At 40.2% G+C, this 20,549-nt stretch overlaps 3 protein-coding genes across 3 annotated transcripts; 2 read left to right on the top strand and 1 right to left on the bottom strand.

Annotated features, from left to right (window-relative positions):
• Nucleotides 1-6,883: 6,883 nt before the first annotated feature.
• On the top strand, nucleotides 6,884-7,801 carry LOC120244863 (olfactory receptor 7G2-like). The gene has a single exon (XM_039251615.1). It carries the CDS (start codon nucleotides 6,884-6,886, stop codon nucleotides 7,799-7,801), a length of 918 nt encoding a protein of 305 aa, XP_039107546.1.
• Nucleotides 7,802-10,114: 2,313 nt separating this feature from the next.
• On the top strand, nucleotides 10,115-11,053 carry LOC120244870 (olfactory receptor 7G2-like). Its single transcript, XM_039251623.1, has one exon. The coding sequence runs from the start codon at nucleotides 10,115-10,117 to the stop codon at nucleotides 11,051-11,053; it is 939 nt and encodes a 312-aa protein (XP_039107554.1).
• Nucleotides 11,054-18,732: 7,679 nt separating this feature from the next.
• LOC120244868 (olfactory receptor 7G1-like) lies at nucleotides 18,733-19,671 on the bottom strand. Its single transcript, XM_039251621.1, has one exon. It carries the CDS (start codon nucleotides 19,669-19,671, stop codon nucleotides 18,733-18,735), a length of 939 nt encoding a protein of 312 aa, XP_039107552.1.
• Nucleotides 19,672-20,549: the final 878 nt, after the last annotated feature.

Consider the following 20,549-nt stretch of genomic DNA (forward strand, 5'->3'; position numbering starts at 1 on the left):
TTTTTATCTACATTCCAGTTAGTTAACATACAGTGTAATATTAGTTTCAGGTGTACAGTCTACTGATTCAACACTTCCATACCACGCTTGTGCTCATCACAAGTACACTCTGTAATTCCCACCCCCTATTTCACCCTCCACCTACCTTCCCTCTGGTAACCATCAGTTTGTTCACCATAGTTAAGTCTGTTTCTTACTTTCCCTCTCTCACTCTCTTTTTCCTTTGCTCATTTGTTTTGTTTCTTAAATTTCACGAGTGAAATCATATGGCATTTGTCTTTCTCTGACCGACTTATTTCATTTAGCATAATGCATTCTAGCTCCACACATGTTGTTGCAAATGGCAAACTTCATTACTTTTTATGTCTCAGTAAAATATTCCATTGTATACTTATATACCACCTCTTCTTTCTTCATTCATCAATCGATGGATATTTGAGCAGCTTCCACATCTTGGCGATTGTAAATAATGTTGCTATAAACATGGGGGGTATCCCTTTTAATTTGTGTTATGGCATTCTTTTTTTTTTTTTTTTCAAATAGTTTATTGTCAAGTTGGTTTCCATATAACACCCAGGGCTCATCTTCACAAGTGCCCTCCTTCATGCCCATCACCCCCTTCCCTCCACACCCATCAGTCCTCGGTTTGTTCTCAGCATACAAGAGTCTCTCATGGTATGCCTCCCTCCCTCTCCCCCACCATTTCCCCCCTTCTTCTTCCCCACGGTCCTCCGTTAAATTCCTCCTAATCCTCCTATACGTGCAAACATATGGTATTCATTCTTCTCTGCCTGACTTATTTCGCTCAGCATAACACCCTCAAGGTCCATCCATGTTGCTACACAAGGCCAGATTTCATTTTTTCTCATTGCCATGTAGTATTCCATTGTACAGATAAACCACATCTTCTTGATCCATTTGTCCGTTGATGGACACTTAGGCTCTTTCCATGTTTTGGCTATTGTTGAGAGTGCTGCTATGAACACTGGGGTACATGTGCCCTTATGCATCAGCATTTCTGTATCCCTTGGGTAAATTCCTAGCAGTGCTATTGCTGGGTCATAGGGGAGTTCTATTGTTAATTTTTTGAGGAACTTCCACCCTGTTTTCCAGGGGACTGCACCAGTTTACATTCCCACCAACAGTGTAGAGGGTTCCCGTTTCTCCACATCCTCACCAGCATCTAGAGTCCTCTGATTTGCTCATTTTAGCCACTCTGACTGGCATAAGGTGGTATCTCTGTGTGGTTTTGATTTGTATTTCCCTGATGAGGAGGGACGCTGAGCATCGTTTCATGTGTCTGTTGGCCATCTGCATGTCCTCTTTGGAGAAGTGTCTGTTCATATCTTCTGCCCATTTCTTCACTGGATTGTTTGTTTTTTGGGTGTGGAGTTTGGTGAGTTCCTTATTGATTTTGGATACTAGCCCTTTATCTGATATGTCATTTGCAACTATCTTTTCCCATTCCGTCAGTTGCCTATTAGTTTTATGGATTGTTTCCTTTGCCGTGCAGAAGCTTTTAATCTTGATGAGGTCCCAATAGTTCATTTTTGCTCTTGATTCCCTTGCTTTTGGGGATGTGTCAAGTAAGAAATTGCTGTGGTTGAGGTCAAGGAGGTTGTTTCCTGCTATCTCTTCTAGAGTTTTGATGGTTTCCTGTCTCACGTTCAGGTCCTTTATCCAGTTTGAGTTTATTTTGGTGTATGGTGTGAGAAAGTGATCTAGTTTCATTCTTCTGCATGTTGCTGTCCAGTTCCCCCAGCACCATCTGTTAAAGAGGCTGTCTTTTTTCCATCGGATACTCTTTCCTGCTTTGTCAAAGATTAGTTGGCTGTATACCTTTGGGTCCAGGTCTGAGTTCTCAATTCTATTCCATTAGTCTATGTGTCTGTTTTTGTGCCAATACCATACTGTCTTGATGATGACAGCTTTGTAGTAGAGGCTAAAGTCTGGGATGGTGATGCCTCCTGTTTGGGTTTTCTTCTTCAATATTGCTTTGGCTATTTGGGGTCTTTTGTGGTTCCATACAAATTTTAGGATAGTTTGTTCTAGTTTTGAGAAGAATGCTGGTGCCATTTTGATTGGGATTGCATTGAATGTGTAGATTGCTTTGGGTAATAATGACATTTTAACTATATTTATTCTTCCAATCCATGAGCATGGAATGTTTTTCCATTTCTTTGTGTTTGTTTTCTTTTTTAAATAATATTTATTCATTTTGGAGAGACGGAGCATGAGCAGAGGAGGGGCAGAGAGAGAGGGAGACACAGAATCGGAAGCAGGCTCCAGGCTCTGAGCTGTCAGCACACAGCCCGACGCGGGGCTCAAACCCACAAATGGTGAGATCATGACCTGAGCCAAAGTTGGATGCTCAACCGACTGAGCCACCCAGGCGCCCCCAGAGTTCTTTTTTTAAATAACAAAATAACATGGAACAAACTAGTATCAGATAGACTTGGCAGGGAGCTGGGAGAATGGGTGAAATAGGTGAAGAGGATTAGGAGTACGTTTATCGTGATGAGCACAGAGTAATGTGTAGAATTGCTGAATCACTATATTGTACACTTGAAACTAATATAACACTGTATGTCAACTATATTGGATTTAAAAATTTAAACTTTAAAAAATAACAAAGTAACATAAAGATAGCATATCCTTTATATTCCCCTCCTTTCCCAGAGGCAACCACAGTCTTGAATTTGGTTGTTCTCCATATGTTATTTAAATTGTTTATACATTGTGTGTGTGCGTGTGTGTCTGTGTGTACAAAGGGCAACAATAAATGCCTCTCGGTTGAAAAAATGATAAATTGTGATGTAATAAGACATTAGAATAGAGTAAGATAGTTAAAGTTAATAAACCAGAGAAAAAAGTACCAAGACCTTAAATGTATTAATATTTTAAAATGTTTTATTTATTTCTGAGAGAGAGAGAGTGTCAGTAGGGGAGGGTCAGAGAGAGAGTGAGACACAGAATCTGAAGCAGGCTCCAGGCTCTGAGCTGGCTGACAGCACAGAGCCCGATGTGGGGATTGAACTCATGAACCCTGAGATCATGACCTGAGCTGAAGTTGGACGCTTAGCTGACTGAGCCACCCAGGTGCCCCTTAAATGTATTAATTTTAAAAGCAAAATGCAAACCATGAGAGACTCTTGAATGCTGAGAACAAACTGAAGACTGATGGGGGGTTGGAGAAGGGGGGTGATGGGCATGGAGGAGGGCACTTGTGGGGATGAGCACTGGGTGTTATATGGAAACCAACTTGACAATAAACTATTTAAATAAATGAATGAATGAATGAATAAATAAATAAATAAATAAATAAATAAAAGCAAAATGCAGCGGTGCCTGGGTAGCTCAGTCAGTTGAGTATCCAACTCTTGACTTTGGCTGAGGTTGTGATCCCAGGGTCATGGGACTGACCCGCACATCAGGCTCTGTTCTGAGCAGGAAGACTTCTCGAGATTCTCTCTCTCTCTCTCTCTCTCTCTCTCTCTCTCTCCCCTTCCCTCCCTCCACCTCTCTCCCCCACTTGTGCGCCCTCTAAAATAAAATTTTAAAAACTTCTTTAAAAATGAAAAATAAACGAAAACCAAATGCAATATGTCAGGTTTAAAATGTTAAACAAGGGGCGCCTGGGTGGCTCAGTCAGTTTAGCGTCCGACTTCGGCTCAGGTCATGATCTCATGGTTCTGGGTTCGAGCCCCTTGTCAGGCTCTGTGCTGACAGCTAGCTCAGAGCCTGGAGCCTGTCTTCGGATTCTATGTCTCCCTCTCTCTCTGACCCTCCCCAGCTCATGCTGTCTTTATCTCTCTCTCAAAAATAAATAATACATTAAAAAATTTTTTTTAAATGCAAAACAAAAGTTTATGTATTTTTATTCAAATATTAAAACCACAAGGGAATAATGAATGCCAAGTTCAGTATGGCAATTCACTTGGGGAAGAAAAAGTTATTGAGGATATATGAACATAAGTATGTATTAATTTAATTCTTAGAAATATTTACTGCAAATACGGAAATATATTTTAATTTAGTTGTTTTTAGTGGTAGATATCCATGACTTTGTTATCTCTATACTTTCTGTATACTTGAAATGCTTTATAATAAGAAATTAAAGTTTTAAGATCAGTGTTATTTAAAACACTTAAATTCTATCATGATATAGGTCTTGTTAGGAAATTACTTTCTCTTTGGGGTTTTTATTATTTGTGTTGATACACCTGGGTCCAATGTATTCATTTTAGTTGCTATACACTTTATCATATCCATGAGAAAGGAGCATTAACCACTGATGTTCACTCAGATTGTTCACTTCTGTTTCCCTCCGTAAGCAATTATCCCACAAAGGGATTCAACACATCCATTTTTCCCTGAAATTTATGGTTGCCATGATAAAGATATCCTTTGTTTCCCCTCTCTTCTTACCCTTTGCCCCACCTATCACGTCCCTTTTAAAATGAATCACGCCAGTGTTCGTGGCAGAAACAAATCACAATAGGAAGCATTAAGAGGGTCTCATATATCAAACACTGTGCTTGGTGATTTGGTCTATTCATTACTAATTCTTGCAACATTCCCATAAGGTTTTACAAGGTCTCACACTATCCAAATGAGACCAAGGCTTCTCACATAGTTGGGGGAAAAATGCCCTTCTTTACAAAGCAAGTGCTGGAGACAGAATTAAACTCAGATGTGTCTGAATTGAAATACTGATGGATGCTCTTGACTGTTCTCATGACTCCATGCTAAGGGCTGATATTTTCTCATTGGTGAAACAGATTACCTAGGGCCATTTAGTTCTAAACATTAGTATGTTAATGGACTGTTCACAGAAGAAATCTTTTCAGACTTTTTCTAAAACTTGATATTCTTATGACTATCTTATGAACATATCCATTGATGCACCCGGAACATACCCAATTATGTCTTGCCTGTTTTGGGTAATCCAATAACATCATTTTCAGGAACTCACTGTAATACAGGAAATAAGAGTCTGATTGAATTCTTCCTGATACACAAACTAAGGACTCCTTTGGAAACAAGTGGTCAGAGCTGCCTGACCCAGACCTTGATGGGGCCTAAAAGACATAGAAAGAGGATAATCTGAATTTCTAGGATTGATTTTCAACATTTCTTTCCTTAAAATTATGTTTGTTATACAACAGAGACAGAGTTGTCATCTTTTAAAAAAACAACAGAAAATCAATTAAACCTCTGAGTAGGAAGAGATTAACTATTTCCATAGCCTACCGTAAAAAGAGAGAAAGGAAGGAAGGTACTGATCTCAATAAGCTACCTTGGAAAGGAAAAAAATAGTCAAAGTTGATTCAGAATTGCTTGTTAGTGAAAATAATTATCACACTTGTTAGTCTACAATTTTAATTTTTTAAGTCTTTTTCTATTGTTTTGCATGTAAAAACGTGACAGGCAATTAAAGAGTGTACATGTATTTATTTCATATACTGTTGCTGTGTGTGTGTGTCCCTGGTGGGGGAAGACAAAGTTCTAAAAAATAAGGTCTCATTTCCTCATCCAATTGTCATGATCATATTAAGTAACAGTGCTTCACGCTCAACAGGCACTAAACTCCATTTACATTGATTAAACTTTTTAAATCCTACCAGCAAGGCATTAGAGGTACCTAGATATAGCTGAATTTCCTTTTCCCCTCTTAAGGCTAACTTGACAGTCTTTTTCCTCTTACCACTGCAGCAATACTCCTGTCAAACATCCTTGACATTAGTGTCCTAGGATTTCTCATCCTAGGATTCTGCTTTTAACCACTAACAAAGTGTTGCTTTTTCATTTTTTTTCTTCCTCTCAAGACCCCTGTGCATTTCCTCCATCATCCAATTCCTCAGTTTGGGGGGAAAAAACAGAGATGTGTTATGTATCACCTTATGAGAATCTTTTTTTAAAACATCTTTAAAGTTAATTTAATTATTTTGAGAGACAGAAAGTATGTGGGCAATCAGGGGAGGGGCTGAGAGAAAAGGAGAGAGAATCCCAAGTGGGCTCTGTGTTGTCAGAGCAGATCCCAATTTGGAGCTCCATCCCGAAAACCATGAGATCATGACCTGAGATGAGATCGAGTCGGACACTTGGGGCGCCTGGGTGGCTCAGTTGGTTAAGTGTCCAACTCTTGATTTCAGCTCAGGTCATGACCTCATGGTTCATGAATTTGAGCCCCATGTGGGGCTCTGCACTGAGAGCAAGGAGCCTGCTTGGGATTCTTTCTCTCCTCTCTCCCTGCCCCTCCCCTGCTCTCACTCTCTCTTGCTCTTTCAAAGTAAATAAACTTTAAAAAAAAAAAAAAAAAAAGAATCAAACACTTAACTAAATGAGCCACACAGGCACCTTGAGAATGTTTTAATATTCTAATGTTAGGAGAAAAGTGAATCCGATTGAAATAATAACCATAGCAGCTTAAAGTACCAGGAAAGCACTTGCAGTCTTATGCAGGTGGAAACTTCCAAAAGGCAAGCAATGAAGTCTGATCAACCCTTTAGGACACCTAAATCTGCACTAGTCAGAGACTGCATCACATGGTGTTATGAGTTCAGCTCCAAAGTCCAGAAGCCTGAGTTCAATTCAATTGATGTCAGGATTTTCTAAAATAAGGCATCATTGGGGCACCTGGGTGGCTCAGTCAGTTGAGCATCTGACTTCAGCTCAGGTCATGATCTCACATTTCATGAGTTCAAGCCCCACATCAGGCTCTCTGCTGTCAGCAGAGCCTGCTTCAAGTCCTCTGTCCCCCTCTCTCTCTGCTCCTTCCCCACTCGTTCTCTCTAAATAAACAAACATTAAAATAAGGTGTCCTTGTATATCTGTTATGTGTTCTCTCACCTGTATTTTTCCCATCAGACTTATCAAGAACATGGAACCAGAAAATCAAACAGGTGTAATAGAATTCCTCCTCCTGGGTCTCTCAGAAGATCCAGAATGGCAGCCCCTTCTCTTTGGGCTATTCCTGACCATGTACCTGATCACTGTGCTTGGGAACCTACTCATCATCCTGACTATCAGCTCTGACTCCCACCTCTGCACCCCCATGTACTTCTTCCTCTCCCACCTCGGCTTCACTGACATCTGTTTCAGCACCACCACTATCCCCAAGATGCTTGTGAACATCCAAAGACAGAGCAAATCTATCAGTTACACAGGCTGCCTCACTCAGGTCTGCTTAGTCCTGCTTTTTGCAGGCTTGGAAAACTTCCTCCTGGCAGCAATGGCTTATGACCGGTATGTGGCCATCTGCCACCCACTGAGGTACACAGTCATCATGAACCCCCGCCTCTGTGGCCAGCTGATTCTAGTCTCCCTGAGCATCAGCATTGCAGACGCCCTACTCCACAGTCTGATGGTGCTGCGACTCTCCTTCTGCACAGACCTGAGAATTCCCCATTTCTTCTGTGAACTTGCTCAGGTCATCAAGCTCACCTGTTCTGATACCCTAATCAATAACATCCTGGTGTATTTAGTGACTAGCATATTGGGTGGTATTCCTCTCATTGGGATTATTTTCTCTTATACTCAAATTGTCTCTTCCATTCTGAGAATGACATCAGTGGTGGGAAAATATAAAGCCTTTTCTACCTGTGGGTCTCATCTCTCAGTGGTTTCCTTGTTCTATGGGACAGCTTTTGGGGTGTACATTAGCTCTGCAGTTACTCATTCTTCCAAGGATACTGCAATAGCCTCAGTGATGTACACTGTGGTCCCTCAGATGTTGAACCCTTTTATCTACAGCCTGAGGAACAAGGACATGAAGGGAGCCTTGAAGAAATTCATCTGAGGAAGCAACTCCTTTTTCATTACTGTGTTACCTGCCTTGGTCTTGGGCTTCTAGGGTGAGTCAAATGCAGGAATATTAGGTGAGTCAGATTGTCGGACCCTTCCTTCACCAAGTTCTTAAGTTTCAGTGATGAAATGCCATAAAAGTAGCTCAACTTAGTTTGAAAAAACAACTTTGGTTTTCTTGGAAATTTATGTGAACATTCTGAGCTTGATTTTTTTGGAACCATCAAAGCAGAACCTGAGTAAGGGATTCTTTCTATGGTCATTTTAGCAGACATTTGCTCAGGAAAATTTTAGTGACAGAAGGAGTATATGGTGGGGAAAGAGCTAAACAAGGCTGTCATAGTTGGAGGACACTAATGCCTTTCAGTGACATTGTACTCTACCACAACATAATTAAAAATGAAGAACCAGGGGCACCTGGGTGGCTGAGTCGCTTAAGTGTCCAACTGTGGCTCAGGTCATGATCTCACAGCTCATGGGTTCAAGTCCCACATCAGGCTGTGTGCAGACAGCTCAGAACCTGGAACCTGCTTCGGATTCTGTGTCTCCCTCTCTCTGCACCTCTCCCTGCTGGTTTGTCTGTCTCTCTCTCTCAAAAATAAACAAACTTTAAAAAAATGAAGAACCATAATTCAATCCAAAATCTTCCAGCGTGAAAAATAATGTACACTGAATCCATTTGTGGAAATTGGAACCGATGATTATGAAAGTTTATAAAGAGAGTATGAAGCTTATCTACGTTGATCGCAGCCACAAGAATCACAAAGAACAGGTGAGAATCTGCCATGTAAAATATAAAGAGAAAAAAGGTACAGGAAACATTCAGTGACTCTAAAGATGAAATATCCCTAGGAGTTTGAATGTTACAATATCTTAACTATATTCACAAATATATTATTTATACCCAGTACATAAACAATATTTGCACACTTAAAATTGGAATCAGGTTTCAATATATCATTAACCACATAGTGATGCCTCTCTTTGTAACTTGAAAAAAGAAACCTAGAATTCACTGGAAAAGGATTCTGTGTATATGTGTGCAAGGTATTTCAGATGAGGGTGAACATGAACAGGTAGAGAAAATAGATGGCATACACCTGGCCTAATACGGTGCATTCCTCTCTTCTATGTTCTTGGAATTTAAGGGCTTGCATAGCCCAGGGATCAGAAGGACATAAAAATATTGTCTAATGAGGAGCTTTGGATACTGATCCCCCAGAGATACAACACTGTAAAGTGTCAGCCTGGGACAACTTCTTTCAACAGTCCTTGCCTAGTCAGGAAGAAGCACACTTGAGGCTTCATCCAGGAATGTTCTTTCTTGACCACAAGCCCATTGCCTCACTTGGTCTCTCTTCCTTTCCAGAAGACAGATCTTCAATCTTTATATCTAGGTGACATGTCATGCACCTAGGCATCATTCCACATTGATGCCAGCCAGGTAACTTAAAGTCCCTTAGTTAATGCTTCTGTAAGGAGGGCACGTATTTTACTAGATTCATCCGGGGGAAGCAATGAGGAGTGTGTATGCATGAAGTGATGGGAACCAAGTGTCCAGTGACACTCCAGCCTTCCTTCCTGTTGACAAGTTCCCATCTATGTTTGTACTGGTACCCAATTCTCAATCTGCTGGTCTCTGATTCTCTAAAAAATGACAGACCAACAGTAAAAAATGACTGAACCTGTCTCCCTCCTGAGTAGAAATCTACCTTTTAGATTTCTAAATGTAATATAATAGAACATCTGACATGTGAAGCAAATCATAATAAACTTTTCAGTGGATAAATTACAAAACAGCGAGTGTAATACATAATATAAAGAGAAGTCACCTGTACGGATAAGCTCACAAGTAATTTTTGTTGTCCTTTTGTGGATTCTTTTTTTTTTTTTTGTAGGAAGCACCATTCGTATTCATTTTAGACTCAGCACTTCGCACACTGTGTGAAACAGAGGTGGTGATCAATTTAAAATAAAGGCCAATAGAGGGAAAAGAGGGAAGAAGACAATAGAAAGAAAAATCAGCAGAGGGAAAGACTGAAACATTCACATTGATTCGAAATAGTTTTTGTTTTTCATTTTTTTTAAGGCACTCGTTCTCAAACTTTGGCATATATCAAATTCATTGGGAGAGCTTGCTAAAACACCAATTGCTGATCCTCACCTCAGAGTTTATCAGTAGCATATCTGAAGTGATACCAGAATTTGTATTTCTAACAAGGCCCCAGTTGATGCTGCTGCCACTCAGTCAGGGACCATTCATTTATTTTATTTTCACTCCATATTATCCATCAGATTCATTAACAACATGGAACCCAGAAATAAAACAGGGGTTTCAGAATTCTTTCTCTTGGGATTGACAGAGGATCCAGAACTGCAGCCCCTACTCTTCAGTCTGTTCCTGTCCATGTATCTGGTCACCATCCTGGGAAACCTGCTCATCATCCTGGCCATCAGCTTGGACTCCCACCTTCACACCCCCATGTACTTCTTTCTCGCCAATCTGTCCTTTACTGACATCTGTTTCAGCACAACCACCATCCCAAAGATGCTGGTGAACATCCAGGCACAGAATCAGAGCATCACTTATGCAGGCTGCCTCACCCACATCTGCTTTGTCTTGGTTTTTGTAAGTTTGGAAAGTTTTCTCCTTGCAGTAATGGCCTACGACCGCTATGTAGCCATCTGCCACCCCCTGAGGTACACCGTCATCATGAACCTCCAATTCTGTGGTCTGCTGATGGTGCTCTCACTGTTCACTAGCAGTGCCAATGCCCTGCTCCATCCTCTGATGGTGCTACGGTTCTCCTTCTGCAAGGACGTGGACATCCCTCAATTCTTCTGTGAGCTTGGTCAGGTCGCCAAGCTCGCTTGTTCTGATACCCTCATCAATAATATCCTGGCATATTTTATGGCTAGCTTACTTGGGGGTATTCCTTTCTCTGGAATCATTTTCTCTTATACCCAAATTTTCTCCTCTGTTTTGAGGATGCCATCAGCGGGTGGAAAGTATAAAGCTTTTTCCACCTGTGGGTCTCACCTGTCAGTTGCGTCCTTGTTCTATGGGACAAGCGTTGGAATGTACATTACCTCTGCAGTTACTGATTCTTCCAGGAGGACTAACATGGTTTCAGTGATGTATGTTGTCATTCCTCAAATGATGAACCCCTTTATCTACAGTCTGAGGAATAGTGACATGCAGAGTGTCTTGAAGAAACTTGTCAGTAGGATCCCTTCTTTTCTGTGATTGTGCCATCCACTTTGGGCTGGGTTTTTAGAATAAATCAAAGTTATAGGAATCCTATGAGGACTAGGATGCTTGATTCTTCTTTCACCAAATGCCTCTAACATGAGTAGATAACATAACAGCAAAGTACATTTTAAATTGGGGTTGAAACCTGACTTTTACTTTTATTTAGCTTTGTTATGTTTGACCAATTACTTCCATTTTTACTTCAATTTTTTTTCTCAGTTCCATCGAGGCAGAACCTGAGGCAGACGTTAAAGTTTCAAAATGTATGTATGGACGATTTTCAGTAGAAGGAAAGTTGTAGAACATGGATAGCTCAGAGAGAGGACAGAAGTGCAACTGTGGTTATATCTAGAGACTGACTTCTGTCTGATCCCATATGATAGACCATGTCAGTTGAAACCCAAAGTCAGGCCTACACTGAGGCAAGGGAGCTCACCTTTTACACCCCAATTTAGTAATCACAGAGTCACTCACTGGTAAACTGTATTCCTTTGAGGAAATCTTAGCATTCACTATACACAGTTTTATCATCTATAAAATTGGTACAATATCATCTTAGTCTGAAATAATTGTGAGTTATTTGTACTTCATCAGTGAGGAAGTCTTCAGTTCTAATAAGAAAAGATTCCCATCTCTACTATGGTCAAACAATAAATAGTTGTTTGTCATTACAAGAACTTCAGAGATAGGGAATGTACAAGAACAGGGGAGTAGGCATCACTCTGTTTCTCCATTTGGTGGCTTTGTCCTAGGACTGTGACTCTTCAAGTCACAAGATAGTGGCAGCAAATAGGGATTTCATACTTGTACATGATTTCCAAAGACAGAAAACCATCCTTCCCATGATCAGATGATAATAGGCCTTTTGATGGAGTCAACCAAAAGACATCTGGAGGAGGTTAAATGGTGGCCCTCAATCTGACACATCTAATATCCCAATCCCCTTAATTTGTGATTAGTAACTCATATGATGAAAGGATGAATGTTACTTATTTGGAAAAAGGGACTTTGCAAAGGATGCATTTATATTGCACTATCTGGGTAGGCCCTAACTATAAACTATATGTTTCCTTATAAAATAGAGAGGAGTGAAGGAGGCACAGAAAGGAAGAGGCAATGTGACCGTGGAGACAGATATTAGATTGATGCAGCCAGTATTATTTTTAATTTATTTCTTTGGGGAGGGGGAGAGAGAGAGAATCCTAAGAATCTCCATCACGCTGACAGCATGAAGTCCGAAGCAGACTTGATAGGGAGCTCAAAACTATAAACCATGAGATCATGACCTGAGCTGAAACCAAGACTTGGAGACTCAACCCCCTGACCATCCAGGCACCCTCTTGCAGCCAATATTTGATTTCCAGTATTTGATCATTTTTGTCCTACAAAACTGTCATTTTTATAGAACCCTAATGTGTCTTTTTTTTATCAGTCCTTTACATTGCCCAATACTATGAATTGAATAAATTTGACCTAGTATTGACCTTATTAGAAGTTTAAACTTAATGAATTCTCATCAACATCAGCAAAATGGTGGAAGAGAAGGTTCCTGACCTTCCTCCTCCTGGGAACACACTGACCATATAGGTACACAGATTAATTTCCTTTGAGAGAAACTCAGAAACTTGATGGGTGACTCAGACATATCAGGGGACTGAGAAAGGACCTACATCAAAACAGGAAAGAAAAGCTGAGGTATGCTCACAGCATCAATCCCACCCCTGGGACAGCACTTTAAAACCAGGAGAATATCCCAGACGCAGCTTATCACTGAGGAGTGAAAGGTTACGATCACACACATAGGGCACCAACTTTTATGGCAAATCTTAGGGACTGGCTCCCAAATCATCTATCTCTGAGAGCAATGTGGCTTGGCATATCCCCAGATAACACAGAAAACCAAGAGACAGTTTTTACCTGGGTACATGAGTATTTCTTGTGGTTATACCCCTGGGCTCAGCACAGAGGCAGGATGCAAAAACACAAGGCTCCCACTTTCTCCTTGTAAGGTGTTTGCATACTTTCCCAACTGTTTCCCAAGGGTTGGGCTCTAATATGCCTGTCTCTGTAATATGATTGGGCTCCTCTGGAAGCCTGAACCGGTTTCTGTACACCTTTTTTTTTTTTTTAATGTTTTATTTTTGAGAGAGAGACAGAGTGAGCGAGCGAGCCCAAGTCGGGGAGGGGCAGAAAGAGAGAGACACACAGAATCCAAAGCAGGCTCCAGGTTCTGAGCTGTCAACACAGAGCTTGATGCAGGACTCAAACCCATGAACCAGTCAATCAATCTGATACGTCTAACATCCCAATCCTCTTAATGTGTGATTATTAACTCATATGATGAAAGGATGAATGTTACTTATTTGAAAATAAGTAACCAAATAAGTCATGACCTGAGCTGAAGTCGGACACTTAACCGATGGAGCCTCCTAGGTGCCCTGGTTTCTGTACAATTCTGATGGAGGCATCAGATGTCCTGATTTCAACCTATGCTACAAATTTATAGTGATCAATACTCTGTGGTGCTGATATTAAATCAGACACATAGACCAATGGAATAGAACTGAGAGCCCAGAAGAAACCCTGACATATACAATCACCTTATATTTGACAAAGGAGCCAAGGATACTCAAAAGAGAAAGGATAATCTCTTCAGTAAGCAGTGTTGGAAAAACACATACATATCCTCATGCATAAGAATGAAATTGAACCCCTTACATCACTCACAAAAATTAACTCAAAATAGATTAATGACTTAAACATAAGACCTGAAAACCATACAGCTCCTAGAAGAAAACATAGGGCTAAATCTCCTTGACATTAGTCTTGGCAACAATTATGACACCAAAAGCACAAGCAACATGGGGCGCCTGGGTGGCTTAGTCGGTTAAGCGTCCGACTTTCGCTTAGGTCATGATCTCGCGGTTCGTGGGTTCGAGCCCCGCGTCGGGCTCTGTGCTGACTGCCAGCTCAGAGCCTGGAGCCTGTTTCAGTCTGTGACTCCCTCTCTCTCTGACCCTCCCCTGCTCACGCTGTCTCTCTCTCTCTCTCCTAAAAATAAATAAAACATTAAAAAAAAAAAACAAAAGCACAAGCAACAATTGCAAAAATAAATAAGTGTGTCTACATCAAACTAAAAAGCATCTGCACAGTAAAATAAACCATCAACAAAATGAAAAGCCTACCTATGGAATGAAATATTTACAAATCATGTATCTGATGAGGTTAATAGCCAAAATATATTTAGAAACACATATAACTCAATAGAAAAAAATTAACACTCTGATTTTATTTTATTTTTTTTTTAATATTTTTATTTCTAGGAGAGAGAGAGAGCATGAGCAGGGGAGGGTCAGAGAGAGAGGGAGATACAGACTCTGAAATAGGCTCCAGGCTCTGAGCTGGCAGTTAGCACAGAGCCCGACGCGGGGCTCGAACCCACAAACCGCGAGATCATGACCTAAGCGAAAGTTGGACGCTTAACCGACTAAGCCACCCAGGCGCCCCAACACTCTGATTTTAAAATGGACAGGGAAGAGTTACTTGGATGGCTCAGCTGGTTGAGTGTCTGACTCTGATTTCGGTTCAGGTCATGATCTCAGTTTGTAGCATCAAGCCCTGAGTTGGGCTCTACACTGACAGTGTGGAGCCTGCTTGAGATTCTCTCTCTTTCTCTTTCCCTCTGTCTCTCTCTATCCCTTTCTCTCTGCCCCTTCCTTGTTTGTGCTCTCTCGTTCTCAAAATAAACATTTAAATAAAAACAAAAATGGACAGAGGAACTAAATAGATATTTTCTAAAGAAGATATATAGTTCTAACAAATTTTTGATGGAGTGTTTTGGGTTTTCTATATATAGTATCATGTCATGTGCAAATAGTGAGAGTTTTACTTCTTCCTTGATGATTTGGATGCTCTTGATTTCTTTTTCTTATCTGATTGCTGAGACCAGGACTTTCTGTTAACTAACAGTGGTGACAATGGACATTCCTGTCTTGTTCCTCACCATAGAGAAAAAGCTCCCAGTTTTTCCCCATTTAGGATGTTAACTATAGGCTTTTGCATACAGATGACCAACATGTTCATGAGAAGATGCTCAACATCACCAATCATCACAAAATGCAAATCAAAACCACAATAAAATTCACTTCACACCTGTTAGAATGGCTATTGTCAAAAACATGAGAGATAAGAAGTGTTGGTGAGGATATGGAGAAAAAGGAAGTCAGGCATACTGTTGGTGGGAATGTAAATTGGTGTAGTCATTCTGGAAAAGAGTATGATGTTCTCAAAAATAGAAAAAGAGAACTACCATATGATCCATCAACCCCACTTCTGGGAACATGTCTAAAAGAGATGAAATCAGTCTTGAAGAGATACATGTGCTCTCATGTTCATTGCAGCATTATTTACAATAGCCAAGACATGGAAGCAACCTTAGTGTCCATCAGCATTAAATGGATAAATAAACGTGATTGGTATATGTATGTAAGTACACACTTGGGTGTGCACACAAACAGTGGAATATTATTCACTCATAAAAAGAGGGAAATCCTACCATTTGAGACATATGGATGGACCTGGAGGGCATGATGTGCAGTGAAATAAGTAAAACAAAAACAAATACCATATGATCTCACTTACATGTTGAGTTCAAAAAACAAAACAAAGCCCATAGATAGAGAATAGATTGGTGGTTGTCAGAGGTGAGGATGGGGACAGGGGGTAGGTGAAATGGGTGCCAGTGGTCAAAAGGTACAAACTTCCAATTATACATCATGGAGATATAATGTAATGTAATAAATCGTATTGCATATTTGAAAGTTGCTAAAAGAGGAAATCTTAAAGTTTTCATCACAAGAAAAAATATGTTTAACTATTTATGGTGACCACTGCTAACTAAAAGTGGTAATCATTTCAAACTACATTGTAATATTTGTAAATATTGAATCATTGTGCTGCACACTTGAAACTAATATAATGTCTTATACCAATTGTACCTCAATTAAAAAAATTAAAGATGGGGCGACTGGGTGGTTCAATCAGTTGAGCATCCAACTCTTGATTTTGGCTCAGGTCATGATCTCAGGGTGGTGGGACTGAGCCCCATGTCAGGCTCCACATTGAGCCTGGAGTCTGCTTAGGATTCTTTTCTTCTCTGCCCCTCCCTAGCTTGCACTCTCTCTTTCTTTCTCAAAACATAAAAATAAATTTAAAAACAAAGAAAGAAAAACCATAAATACCCATCCAGGAAAAAAAAAATAAGTAAACTAAAATGGCTCAAAGCACAAAAGAAAGAACTTCTGAAAAAAAAAAAAAAGCCATAAACAGATATTAACAGAGGGTTAAACTAAATGGCCCATAAATATATGAAATAGAATTCAATCTCATTGATAATAAGGGAAATGCCAAATAATAAAATAATTTTACGCCTGCTAGATTATCAGTATAAATGAAAACATGTTGGTGATGATATGGACCACCAGAAAATTTTGGTGAGCATGTTAAGTGATTCACCCACTTAGGAAAACTCTTTAGAAATATCCAGGGGTGCCTGGGTGGCTCAGTTGGTTAAGAATCTGACTTGATTTCAGCTCAGGTCATGATCTCATGGTTCATGAGATCAAGTCCTGTGTTGGGCTCTGAACTGACCATGTGGAGCCTGATTGAGATTCTCTCTCTCCCTCTCTCTCTGCCCTTTCTCCCACTCAAAATAAATAAATAAAAGAAAAGAAATTTCCAAAGGAGAAGAGGTATATTCATATACATAACACTTCTATCTCAACTATAAAACATTCTTCTTTCCTCCATTAAATGTTTATGAAAATATTCAGGGGCACCTGTGTGGTTCAGTCAGTTAAGCGTTCAACTTCAGCTCAGGTCATGGTCTCATAGTTCATAAGTTCGAGCCTGCATTAGGATCTGTGCTGACAGCTCAGAGCCTGGATCTTGCTTCAGATTCTGTGTCTCCCTTTCTCTCTGCCCCTCCCCTAGTCATTCTCTGATTCTCTTTAAAAAAAAAAAAAAAAAAAAAAAAAAAAAAAAAAAAAAAAAAAAAAAAAAAAAAAAAAAAAAAAAAAAAAAAAACATTAAAAATTGTTTTAAAATACTTATGATAATATTAAAAAAGATTTAAAAATATATATTTCTTTATAAATGAAGACGAATACCAACAAAAACATCTTTCAACCTGACAAGGATCCTATCTTGTCACAGATACATAATAACACAGATGAAAATAAATAAATTACTGCTAAATTCAAAAACACTTCAACTTCAAAAACACAAAAATGGGAATGCAACCAAGACACAAAATTCATACATTAACTTATTCAAAAAGAAGAAAATACACAAACTGGATAGAGATACATATGGGTAAAAACAACATTGAATCCCATTGCCTGTTTTATAGGGCAAATATGATCAAATACTGGCAACTTCATAGGAATCAACCTAATAGAAGAACATCCAACATAATGATAAATACAAAATATACTACAATGTTTGTCACTGGGGAGAGAGAGGGTCATGTGGCTGGGACACTATCAAGTGGATTCCTTTGGGCACTACTCTATTTCTTTACCTGGGTGACAGGCATATGTGTTTCACTTTACTACTGTTTTCTTTAACCATAGATAAATTTTATATTGATGTTTTAACAAGAAAACTTCAGGAAATATGCTCATATTCTAGATTCTAAATGCTTTCTTCCATAGATTTCTTCAATCTGTTACAGCCATCTGGACCATAAGGGGCATCAGACCCAGCAGAAAGCCACCATGTAAGGAATGATCGAGGCCTTACTGGCCACTTCCTGTATATTCCTACTTCTGAAGCCCTTACAAGGAAACATCTCTTTTCTACAGCTTTATGGAGATATAATTAACAAAACTGGGTAAAGTGAAGGTGTACAAGGTGATGACTTGATATGCATATACACTGAGCACTCATTACCACAAGACAGTTAATTAACACATCCATCACCTCAAAACCCTCTTTATCTTTTGAGCATGTTAGGATCAGGATTTCTTCTTATTATTACAACCAAAGACTTTCTCACTGATAAAGTTTACTTATCCCTTATCACATCAAACCACTAAGATAACCTAGTAATTCTGCTGTATATTTAGGGAACTGGGTGCAGTGGATGTGATGCTGACCTCCAAAGATACAGTTCCCAGTGACTGGACTGGGTGATTACTGAATGGGGGTTAAAATATCCGCACGTGGCCTCCAAGAAGTTCCAATTTCAAAAACACAAAAATGGGAATGGGATTCCTATCCAAGTTCCAACACTGAAGTACAATTCTCATGGTATGATTCTGGAACCGGGTAGAATCACCACATCCTCATTTAGAGTGCCTTATCCACCTTATTCCAATTCTCTTCTGAAAACAACCTTCACAAAATTACTACTGCAAGAAGTTCTGATTCAGGTTCTTCTTGTAGGGAATCTGACTCAGAAAACAGATTAGAGATTTGAAATCACTAGCCTTCATGACAGAGCTGGATAAAGTGAAAATTTGTTCTCCTAATTTCCTAATGTACACTGCCATTATGTTATCTTGTCCTTTTAGAAGAAGTTGATGATGCAAGACTAAGACATTCTGTCTCACCCTGTATTTTTGTTCACTTTGACTCATTCCAGAAATCCAAGTCCAATGCCAATGACATGGTCACAGAAGAGAAGGTGTCCTACCTATGAGTTTTCTCAAGGCTCCCTTCATGTCCCTGTTCCTCAGGCTGTAGATGAAAGGGTTCATCATTTGAGGGACAACAATGTACATCACAGAGACCACAGCAGTGTTTCTGGAAGAGTTAGTAAAAGCAGAACTAATGTACACCCCCAAACCTGTCCCATAAAACAAAGACACAACTGAGAGGTGAGACCCACATGTGGAAAAAGCTTTATACTTTCCGCCCACTGATGGCAGCCTCAAAACAGAGGACACTATCTGAGTGTAAGAGAAAAGGATTCCACATACAGGGATACCACCAAATACGCTAGTTGCAAAATATATCAGGATGTTATTGATGAGGGTGTCAGAACATGCAAGCTTGATGACCTGAACCACTTCACAGAAGAAGAGAGGGATTTCTAGGTCTGTGCAGAAGGTCAGGTGCAACACCATCAGACTGTGCATCAGGGCATCCACAGTGTTAATGCACGAGGAGACTAGAATCAGCAGGCCACAGAGGCGGCGGTTCATGATGACTGTGTACCTCAGGGGATGGCAAATGGCCACATAGCGATCATAGGCCATTGCCGCAAGAAGAAAACTTTCTAAACTTGCAAAAACCAGGACAAAGTAGATCTGGGTGAGGCAGCCTGCATAAGTGATGCTCTGATCCTGTGCCTGGATGTTCACCAGCATCTTTGGGATGGTGGTTGTGCTCAAACAGATGTCAGTAAAGGACAGGTTGGCGAGGAAGAAGTACATGGGGGTGTGGAGGTGGGAGTCCGAGCTGACGGCCAGGATGATGAGCAGGTTTCCAAGGAAGGTGACCAGGTATATGAACAGAAACAGAATAAAGAGAAAGGGCTTCAGCTCTGGATCCTCTGTCACTTCCATAAGAAGGAATTCTGATATTGCTGTTTTGTTTCTGGGTCCCATGTGGTCCATGAATCTGACGGAGAAGCTGGAGTGACAACACAATCAAGCATGGGTTTTCTAGACCACCAGGAGGAACGTCACCAGAGACAAACGCTGTCTTACGATGGGACAGAGACTAACAGAGAGAAATACGAAGGTGCCCTCTGTACGCATCTTATCTGTTCCATTAACATCAACCTGAAGCTGATACAGCAGACTGTCATCCATTGTTAATTCCCACAAGGCTCTAGAGTGGACCATTTAAATACTGCAGTCTCAGTACCATTTTGATTATTTGAAACATTTGGTAATTTTATAAAGAGAAAAGACTGGGGAGGCAGTTAAAGAGTCTGTCTGGATCCACAGAGACCTGAGAGCCAGGCAACTGAGATAACGTAATTTTGTCAAGAACCAGGAATGGGAAGAAGAAGAGAACTTTACCAAACTTCCTGCCTCCGATCACCACAAGTTGCAGATACTTTTATAACAGCCATACTGTTTGAGGAAAAAAAAGCATATTTCTCCTCAGTAGGAAAATGGTCCTGGCAGTAGTAGATTCTCCTCTGATATTAGTGAGTCAGCAGTCCTTGAGGACTGGTGCAAAGTACAGAGGACATGTGAAGAAGATGACAGACACGCAGGAGAACCATGGGTGGCTTTGATGCACGTATTCATCACAGCTTCCTCCAAATAAAACTATAATAAACCACCTGCCCTCCTTTCCAAAAATTGATGAAAGGTCATTAGATTACCTGGTGGGCATTGTACTGGAATGATATGATATCTCCTCTTAATGTACCATATGGAAGATTTACTCAGGAAGGGCAGAGCGGTTGAGTGATCCTCAGGCTCCAGGGCAAGATGGATCATCTATGAGATAAGGCTCAGATGTGCAACTT

Source organism: Hyaena hyaena, unplaced genomic scaffold (genome assembly GCF_003009895.1).
Source record: "Hyaena hyaena isolate Hyena2069 unplaced genomic scaffold, ASM300989v1 scaffold_396, whole genome shotgun sequence".
NCBI lineage: Eukaryota > Metazoa > Chordata > Mammalia > Carnivora > Hyaenidae > Hyaena > Hyaena hyaena.

Coding starts and splice junctions, on each gene's coding strand:
- LOC120244863 (XM_039251615.1), top strand. CDS start 6,884: ATGGAACCAGAAAATCAAACAGGTGTAATAGAATTCCTCCTCCTGGGT.
- LOC120244870 (XM_039251623.1), top strand. CDS start 10,115: ATGGAACCCAGAAATAAAACAGGGGTTTCAGAATTCTTTCTCTTGGGA.
- LOC120244868 (XM_039251621.1), bottom strand. CDS start 19,671: ATGGGACCCAGAAACAAAACAGCAATATCAGAATTCCTTCTTATGGAA.